Source organism: Danio rerio, chromosome 25, assembly GCF_052040795.2.
Source record: "Danio rerio strain M-AB ecotype USA chromosome 25, GRCz13ab, whole genome shotgun sequence".
Classification (NCBI taxonomy): domain Eukaryota; kingdom Metazoa; phylum Chordata; class Actinopteri; order Cypriniformes; family Danionidae; genus Danio; species Danio rerio.
Window position 1 is genome coordinate 2,264,517 of NC_141045.1, and position 10,484 is coordinate 2,275,000.

At 38.0% G+C, this 10,484-nt stretch overlaps 1 protein-coding gene across 6 annotated transcripts in view; it reads left to right on the forward strand.

Moving 5' to 3' along the window:
* ppm1h (protein phosphatase, Mg2+/Mn2+ dependent, 1H) overlaps positions 1–10,484 on the forward strand; it is a 36,775-nt gene that overhangs the window by 18,346 nt on the left and 7,945 nt on the right. For 2 of the 6 annotated variants that reach the window (XM_087311142.1, NM_001077455.1), the window contains 4 exon segments: positions 2,330–2,414; positions 3,532–3,650; positions 4,568–4,631; positions 7,166–7,273. In XM_087311142.1, coding sequence (XP_087167268.1) covers positions 2,330–2,414; positions 3,532–3,650; positions 4,568–4,631; positions 7,166–7,273 — 376 coding nt within the window. 6 annotated transcript variants of the gene reach the window in all.

Here is a 10,484-nt window from a genome sequence, read left to right on the forward strand (position 1 = left end):
CTAGTGTTTAACAGCTGACATCGCTCTAGGCTCGTTTTTAAACAGCTGACATAGCTCTAGGCTAGTGTTTAACAGCAGACGGCCCTCTAGGCTAGTGTTTAACAGCAGATGTCACTCTAGGCTAGTGTTTGACAGCTGACATCGCTCTAGGCTCGTTTTTAAACAGCTGACATAGCTCTAGGCTAGTGTTTAACAGCAGACGGCGCTCTAGGCTAGTGTTTAACAGCAGATGTCGCTCTAGGCTAGTGTTTAACAGCTGACATCGCTCTAGGCTCGTTTTTAAACAGCTGACATAGCTCTAGGCTAGTGTTTAACAGCAGACAGCGCTCTAGGCTAGTGTTTAACAGCAGATGTCGCTCTAGGCTAGCGTTTAACAGCTGACATCGCTCTAGGCTCGTTTTTAAACAGCTGACATCGCTCTAGGCTAGTGTTTAACAGCAGATGTCGCTCTAGGCTAGTGTTTAACAGCTGACATCGCTCTAGGCTAGTTTTTAAACAGCTGACATCGCTCTAGGCTAGTGTTTAACAGCAGACGGCGCTCTAGGCTAGTGTTTAACAGCAGATATCGCTCTAGGCTAGCGTTTAACAGCTGACATCGCTCTAGGCTCGTTTTTAAACAGCTGACATAGCTCTAGGCTAGTGTTTAACAGCAGACAGCGCTCTAGGCTAGTGTTTAACAGTAGATGTCGCTCTAGGCTAGCGTTTAACAGCTGACATCGCTCTAGGCTCGTTTTTAAACAGCTGACATCGCTCTAGGCTAGTGTTTAACAGCAGATGTCGCTCTAGGCTAGTGTTTAACAGCTGACATCGCTCTAGGCTAGTTTTTAAACAGCTGACATAGCTCTAGGCTAGTGTTTAACAGCAGACGGCGCTCTAGGCTAGTGTTTAACAGCAGATGTCACTCTAGGCTAGTGTTTAACAGCTGACATCGCTCTAGGCTCGTTTTTAAACAGCTGACATAGCTCTAGGCTAGTGTTTAACAGCAGACGGCGTTCTAGGCTAGTGTTTAACAGCAGATGTCGCTCTAGGCTAGTGTTTAACAGCTGACGTCGCTCTAGGCTCGTTTTTAAACAGCTGACATAGCTCTAGGCTAGTGTTTAACAGCAGACAGCGCTCTAGGCTAGTGTTTAACAGCAGATGTCGCTCTAGGCTAGCGTTTAACAGCTGACATCGCTCTAGGCTCGTTTTTAAACAGCTGACATCGCTCTAGGCTAGTGTTTAACAGCAGATGTCGCTCTAGGCTAGTGTTTAACAGCTGACATCGCTCTAGGCTAGTTTTTAAACAGCTGACATCGCTCTAGGCTAGTGTTTAACAGCAGACGGCGCTCTAGGCTAGTGTTTAACAGCAGATATCGCTCTAGGCTAGCGTTTAACAGCTGACATCGCTCTAGGCTCGTTTTTAAACAGCTGACATCGCTCTAGGCTAGTGTTTAACAGCAGATGTCGCTCTAGGCTAGTGTTTAACAGCTAACATCGCTCTAGGCTCATTTTTAAACAGCTGACATCGCTCTATGCTAGTGTTTAACAGCAGATGTCGCTCTAGGCTAGTGTTTAACAGCAGATGGCGCTCTAGGCTAGTTTTAAAACAGCTGACATCGCTCTAGGCTAGTGTTTAACTGCAGACGGCACTCTAGGTTAGTGTTTAACAGCAGATGGTGCTCTAGGCTAGTGTTTAACATCAGATGGCACTCTAGGCTAGTGTTTAACAGCAGACGGCACTCTAGGCTAGTTTTTAACAGCAGACTGTGCGCTAGGCTAGTGTTTACCAGCAGACGGCGCTGTATGCTAGTTTTTAATAGCAGACGGCGCTCTAGGCTAGTTTTTAACAGCAGATGGCGCTCTAGGCTAGTGTTTAACAAGAGGTGGCGCTCTAGGCTTGTGTTTAACAGCAGGTGGTGCTCTAGGCTAGTTTTTAACAGCATATGGTGCTCTAGGCTAGTGTTTAACAGCAGATGGCGCTCTAGGCTAGTGTTTAACAGAAGACGGCGCTCTAGGCTAGTTTTTAATAGCAGACGGCGCTCTAGGCTAGTTTTTAACAGCAGATGGCGCTCTAGGCTAGTGTTTAACAGCAGATGGCACTATAGGCTAGCGTTTGACAGCAGATGGAGTAACTTATTTGATTGTTAAAAAATTCCTATTTAGTTTTATTATAGTAACGTGCAGAAATAGCCTAATGAAAGGACACTTATTGTATAATATCATTAATCCAATTAAACTAAAAGTAAACCATGAGAAAAACGAAAATTGTGGCTTGAGTGAATTGTTAGATTGCTAGTATTGAGTTTTATTCCTGCTTAATCTGCTTTTTCAATTTTTTTATCTGTTTCAGGGCTCTGATCGTCCGCGCAGGAGAACTTATTACCATGTCCAGCTCCTTCACTCCTGAATCTGAGCGCCAGAGGCTTCAGTTCCTGGTGAGTGAATCCAGAATTCTGATCAATTCTGGTCACATTAACATAAACAACCAATGCATAGAATAAGTGTAATTTATCAAACATCTGTGATATGTAAATTGCATGTACTATTATTGTGATAACGATCATTTTGCTATATATATATATATATATATATATATATATATATATATATATATATATATATTAATATTAATATATATTTATATATATATATATATATATATATATATTTGTTTTAGTTTTTTAACAACGTATGGTGCTTTTAATGGTATTCTAGGCTAGTTTTACAACAGATGGCGCTCTAGGCTAGTGTTTACCAGCAGACGGCGCTCTAGGCTAACTTTTAACAGCAGACAGCACTCTAAGATAGATATAAGGACACTCTAGGCTAGTTTTTTAACAACGGATGGTGCTCTATGCTCGTTTTCACTGCAGACAGCACTTTAAGATAGTTTTAACAACACTCTAGGCTACTTTTTACAACAGACGGCGCTCTAGGCTAGTGTTTAACAGCAGATGGTGCTCTAGGCTAATTTTTAACACCAGACAGCACTCTAGGATAGATTTAACGGCACTCTAGGCTAGTTTTTACAACAGATGGCGCTCTAGGATAGTTTTTAACAGCAGATGGTGCTCTAGGCTAGTTTTTTAACAACGGATGGTGCTCTATGCTAGTTTTTAACTACAGACGGCGCTCTAAAATAGTTTTAACAACACTCTAGGCTAGTTTTTAAACAGATGGCGCTCTAGACTAGTTTTATTAACAGCAGATGGTGCTCTAGGCTAGTTTTTTAAACAGCAGATGGTGCTGTAGCAGAGTTATAATGGCACTCTAGGCCAGCTTTTACAGCAGATGGCGCTCTAGGCTAATTTTTAACAGCAGACAGCACTCTAGTATAGTTTTAACGGCACTCTAGGCTAGTTTTTTTTAAACAGCAGATGGCGCTCTAGGCTAGTATTTTTTAAACAGAAGATGCTGCTCTAGGCTAGTTTTAACTGCAGACCTGTCTGTGAGATCTGTATTGCATATCCAATATAGCGCTAATGATAATTTAGCGATATATTGTGCAGCCCTAATGTGAAGCATATTTGTGGTTTGTGTGTTATTTCTCAGGCTCACCTGCAGCCGTCTCTCCTGGGAAGCGATTTCACACACTTGGAGTTTCCCAGAAGAGTCACGAAAAGGGAGATTGGGAAGCGGATGCTGTATCGAGACTTCACTATGAATGGCTGGTGAGTTTCTGGCGTCATGTGATGGGCATATTACTGTAATGAGTCAGTTTATTTAATCTGCTAAATAAGACATGGACTGAATGACTCACTGACTGTTTGTAAGGCGACCAATCAGAATTCATTATCTTTTTATATGCTTTTATCATTAAAGCACATTAACAAACCAAAAAAAAATACATTAAAATTATAATAATTATTATTATCTATTATAATAAAATTGAATGGCTATTATCACTGCTATTTTTTTATTAATTGTTTATGTAATTATGTTATTATTCAAATAAATCTTAATAATAATGATAGTAAAAAAGTTATGTAGATTAATGGATTAAGGATTTTTTTTTTTGTTGCAACTGTCATATTAATGCAACCGAAATAATTGCTTAATTTAATTATGTTAATAACATAAAGTGTATTAAATTGCACTGGTTATATTGATTAATTACAAAAAGTCATATTATAATATTGTTTTTTATTTGACTGAGCAATGTGACTCTTATTTTAAGAAGAAATGTTCTATTATTAAAATAATAACAATAATAAATGATGCATGAAATAATAATTCTCAGCATTTTTGTTAAGAAAAAAAAACAGTTTCTAATCTACTCTCACATACTCCAAAACACATATATATTTAAGAATATAATGTAAAAATGCATTTTCTAGGATCAGTATTCATTATTCACTGTGATTTTTATTTGATTTATTGTGTCTTTGCTGAATAAACATGTTTATTCCTTATGAAACGCTGGTGTAGTGTGGCTGTAGGTTTTCAGAGCGCTTCATATTTCTCCATCAGTATTCTCCTGCCGTCCCGCAGCTGACTCTCTCCTGCTCGACTGTACCGTCTCAGACGTGTCTTGGGTTTTCTCTTCACCTCGGCTGCTGTTTGATGTTTGTTGTGTTGTTTTGCACAGGGCCTACAAGACTGTTCAGGAGGAAGATCTGAAGTTCCCGCTCATATACGGAGAAGGGAAAAAGGTGAGACGGCAGTTCTTGCTGCACAACACTAAACTATTGAGACACGGTCACAAGAGTTCAGCTCAGAGTTCATCAAACAAACACCTCTAAATAGTGTTACTTTCCTGCCAAGATATGCGTAATTTAAATAACTCAGGGGCAATAGGGGGAGTTGTATTATTGGGGCTCATTCACACTGAATGCTTCTAAAAATGCTTGACATGGCGCTTGAGGTCCTCTTGACGTGATATTATGAACGTGATGATAATAACGGATAACAATAATGGACCTTGAAACAGGAAAACAGTATATTATTGTTATAAGCATTTCATTCATTCATTTTTCATCGATTTAGTCCCTTATTTATCAGGGGTTGCCACAGCGGAATGACCTGCCAACTATTCTGGCACGTGTTTTACACAGTGGATACCCTTCCAGCCACAACCCAGTACTGGGAAACACTGGCTGCGTCCGAAACCGCCTACTACTCAGTAGATACTGCATTTGAATTTAAACGTACTACTCGGCCGTTAGAAAAGTGCGTTCTATACAGTATAAACGTGAAAAGTATGAATGGAATTCGGACGTACAACATCCGCCATTTTATCATGGTCATGTGACCTACCTGCGTCAATTGCGTCGCTTTACTCCCATTCCTGAATTCGCTCGCGGGGCATTAAGGGATAGCGCAGCGTGCATGGGATGCGCACTCCAGAATCTCGCCGAAAGTAGTAGGTCATCCGGGTACTTCTCGCATACTGATTTTCGAATTCTATGAATTCGGACATACTACTCGGCTCGCATACTGATTTTAGCTTACTATATAGTATGGAAGTATGCGGTTTCGGACGCAGCCACTCATTCACACACAAACTCATACACTACGGTCAGTTTAGTTTATCAGATCACCTATAGCGCATGTGTTTGGACTGTGGGAAAACCAGAGCACCTGGAGAAAACCCACGCCAACACGGGGAGTATAGTATATAATAAGCCCCATATATATATATATATATATATATATATATATATATATATATATATATATATATATATATATATATATATACATGCTGGATAAGTTGGCGGTTCATTCCGCTGTTGCGACACCAGATTAATAAAAGTACTAAGCCGAAAAGAAAATGAATGAATGAATATGTATACAGTTGAAACCAGAAGTTTATACACACTCTAAAAAAGGAACTTTTTTTTTTTTTTTTATCTGATGGTAAATTATACTAAACGTTTACTATTTTAGGTCTGTTAGGATAACCTAAATTATTTACATTTGCTAAATGCCTGAATAATGAGAGAATTTATTTTTTGAGAATTTGTTATTAATTTTTACACAGTCAAAAGTTTACGCACATTTCCTTGGTATTTTTTTAGCTTTGCTTTTAGACTATAACTTTGGTCTGTTTTGGGTTTCCTTCCAGAAGCTTCTCACAATAGTTTGCAGGGGTTTTGGCCCATTCCTCCTGACAGAATTGCTGTAACTGAGTCAGATTTGTTGGCTGTCTTGCTCGCACAAGCTTTTTCAACTCTGCCCACACATTCTCTATAGGATTGAGATCAGGGCTTTGTGATGGCCACTCCAAAACATTCACTCTGTTGTCCTTAAAGCTCTTTTGAACTAATTTGGCAGTGTGCTCAGGGTCATGGTCTGTTTGGAAGAGCCATTTGTGGCCAAGTTGTAATGTCCTGGCTGATGTGTTGAGATGTTTCTTCAGTATTTCTCCATGCTGTTCTTTCTTCATGATGCCATCTATGCTGTGAGGTGGACCAGTCCCTCCTGCAGCAAAACAGCCCCACAACATGATGCTGCCGCCCCCATACTTCACAGTTGGGATGGTGTTCCTAGGCTTGTAAGCTTTCCCCTTTGTCCTCCAAATGGTCATTATGGCCAAACAGTTCAATCTTAGCTCCATCAGAGCACAGGACATGTCTCCAAACATCAGTCTTTTTCCCAGTGTCATTCAGCTAATTGTAATCTGGCTTTGTTGTTGATTCTGGCTTGTTGATTTTCCCATGTTGTCACACAAGGAAGCAGTGTGTTTGAGCTTTTCCTTCAACACTATTCTACAGTTGTGCCTCACATTAACTCAAATGTTGTCAATTAGCCAATCAGAAACTTCCAAAACCTTGACATCATCATCTGAGCTGCTTCAGAGGCAGAATAATCTTATTGTGTGTAAACTTGACTTTCAAGAAAAGTTATAACAATTTCTCAAAAAAATATCTCTCTCATTATTCTGCTATTAATAAGCAGAACAGAAACACATCTGATAATCCTAACCTACCTAAAAGAGAAAAGGTTTAGTCACAGTAACATATAACTTTATTTTAAATGGTTATGTGCCTTCAATATAGTGTATGTAAACTTCTGCTTTCAGCTGTGTAAATACACACATGCATACAGTCAGGCCAAATATTCATACCCCAGGCAAATTCTGAGAATATTTTTTCCATAATAATGCTTCTTGGACAAGACTATGTGATGTTGAGCTTGACTAGATATTTCTGATGTTGACATATTGAACGTGTTTGTTGCCCAGGCTCGTGTTTTAGCCACCATCGGCATCACTCGAGGACTTGGAGATCACGACCTGAAGGTTCACGACTCCGACATCGCCATCAAACCGTTCCTGTCCTGCTCGCCTGAGGTTGGTCTTTCCCTTTTCTCACACGCGCGCACACACACACACACACACACACACACACACACACACACACACACACACACACACACACACACACACACATGAATGTTTCCCAACATTTATCAATTACTATGTTTTTATTTAGACATTTGGCACACATTTGCCAAATTATTACCTTTGTGATCATGATTTTTCTGTGTTTTTGGACATATTTATTATCCAAAGATTAGCAGAAGATTAATTCAAGCATTTTACTTTATTATGTTTAAAAAATACCACAGTATTTACTATAAATGACTCTAGTATTTTTCATTTGTTTATCAACAGTAATGCAGTTGTGTGGGGCGTCCTGTTTTAGTAATGGGCTCTTGCTCTGTTATATACTCTCGGATATATTGACATCCAATAATTCAGTGTTTTTTTACCATGTCTGTTAATGTGTTGTCCAGTATTTCAGTTTTTTACTGTGTTTTTACCATGTCTGTTGAGGTGTTGTCCAGTGTTTGAGTATTGTACCATGTTTTTACCGTGTCTCAGTCTGAAGAATCATCTGAAAGTTATATAGTTTTAGATTTATTGAGTTGTCGTCCAGTATTTCAGTATTTTACCGTGTTTTTACAGTGTCTATTGAGGCCTCGTCCAGTTTTTGAGTATTTATACTGTGTTTTTACAGTCTCCATTGAGGTGTTGTCCAGTAATTGAGTATTTTACCATGTCTTACCCTGGAAAATCATCTGTAGATTCTGTAGTCTGAGACATTTTAAGGTGTCTTCGAGTATTTTACTGTGTTTTTACAGTGTCCATTAATGTGTCGTCCAGTTTTTTTACCGTGTTTTTACTATGCCTATTGAGGTGTTGTCCAGTATTTGAGAATTTTACTATGTTTTTACCGTGTCTCAGTCTGAAGAATCATCTGTAAGTTATATAGTCTCAGATTTATTGAGGTGTCTTCCGGTATTTCAGTATTTTCACTGTGTTTTTACAGTGTCCATTGAGGTGTCGTCCAGTATTTGAGTATTTTACCAGGTTTTTACCGTGTCCATTGAGGTGTCGTTCATTATTTCAGTATTTCTACCATGTGTTTGCCATGTCTATTGAGGTGTCGTCCAGTTTTTAAAAAATTTGACCATGTTTTTACCATGTGTTAGGCTGAAGAATCATCTGTAAGTCATATAGTCTCAGATTTATTGAGGTGTCGTCCAGTATTAACAGTGTTTTACCATGTTTTAAATATGTCTATTGAGGTGTTGTTCATATTTTCAGTATTTTTACCACCTCTATTGATGTCGTCCTGTTAAAAAAAAATTTACTGTGTTTTTCCGTGTCAATTGAGCTGTCGCCCAGTGTTTGAGTATTTTACTATGTTTTGACCGTGTCTCGGTCTGAAGAATCATCTGAAAGTTATATAGTTTTAGATTTATTGAGGTGTCGTCCAGTATTTCAGTATTTATACTGTGTTTTTACAGTGTCCATTGAGGTGTCATCCAGTATTTGAGTATTTTACCAGGTTTTTACCGTGTCTCAGTCTGAAGAATCATCTGAAAGTTATATAGTTTTAGATTTATTGAGGTGTCGTCCAGTATTTCAGTATTTATACTGTGTTTTTACAGTCTCCATTGAGGTGTTGTCCAGTAATTGAGTATTTTACCATGTCTTACCCTGGAAAATCATCTGTAGATTCTGTAGTCTGAGACATTTTTAAGGTGTCTTCGAGTATTTTACTGTGTTTTTACAGTGTCCATTAATGTGTCGTCCAGTTTTTTTGTTTTTTTACCGTGTTTTTACCATGCCTATTGAGGTGTTGTCCAGTATTTGAGAATTTTACTATGTTTTACCATGTCTTAGCCAGAAGAATCCTCTGAAAGTTATATAGTCTGAGACATATTGAGGTGTCGTCCATTGTTTTACAATTTTTAACCAGTTTTTACTGTGTCTATTGAGCTGTTGTTCATTATTTCGGTGTTTTTGCCATGTCTATTGAGGTGTTGTCCAGTATTTGAGTATTTTACCATGTTTTTACCATGTCTCAGTCTGAAGAATCATCTGTAAGTTATATAGTCTCAGATTTATTGAGGTGTCTGTCTTCCGATATTTCATTATTTTCACTGTGTTTTTACAGCGTCCATTGAGGTGTCGTCCAGTATTTGAGTATTTCTACCATGTGTTTACCATGTCTATTGAGGTGTTGTCCAGTTTTAAAAAAATTTTACCATGTTTTTACCATGTGTTAGGCTGAAGAATCATCTGTAAGTTATGTAGTCTCAGATTTATTGAGGTGTCGTCCATTTTTTCAGTATTTTTACCATGCTTTTGCCATGTCTATTGAGGTGTCGTCCAGTATTTTAATATTTTACCTTGTTTTTACCATGTCTTAGGCTGAAGAATCATCTGTAAGTAATATAGTTCCAGATTTATTGAGGTTTTGTCCAGTATTTCAGTATTTTTACTGTGTTTTTACAGTGTCCATTGAGGTGTCGTCCAGTTTTTCAGTTTTTTTACCGTGTTTTACCATGTCTCAGCCAGAAGAATCATCTTAAAGTTATATAGTCTGAGATATATTGAGGTGTCTTTCATTATTTCAGTATTTTACCATGTGTTAGGCTGAAGAATCATCTGTAAGTTATATAGTCTCAGATTTATTGAGGTGTCGTCCATTATTAAGAGTATTTTACCATGTATTTGCCATGTCTATTGAGGTGTCGTCCAGTATTTCAGTATTTTTACCATGATTTTGCCATGTATATTGAGGTGTCGTCCGGTATTTTAGTATTTTACCATGTTTTTACCTTGTCTTAGGTTAAAGAATCATCTGTAAGTTATATCATCTCAGATTTATTGAGGTGTCGTCCAGTATTTTTACTGTGTTTTTACAGTGTCCATTGAGTTGTCGTCTATTATTTCATTATTTTTACTGTGTTTTTGCCATATCTATTGAGGTGCCGTCTAGTGTTTTAGTATTTTACCATGTGTTAGGCTGAAGAATCATCTGTAAGTTATATAGTCTCAGATTTATTGAGGTGTCGTCCAGTATTAAGAGTATTTTTACTGTGTTTTTACAGCGTCCATTGAGGTGTCATCCATTATTTCAGTATTTTTACCATGTGTTTGCCATGTCTATTGAGGTGTCGTCCAGTTTTTTTTTTAATTTGACCATGTTTTTACCATGTGTTAGGCTGAAGAATCATCTGTAAGATATATAGTCTCAGGTTTATTG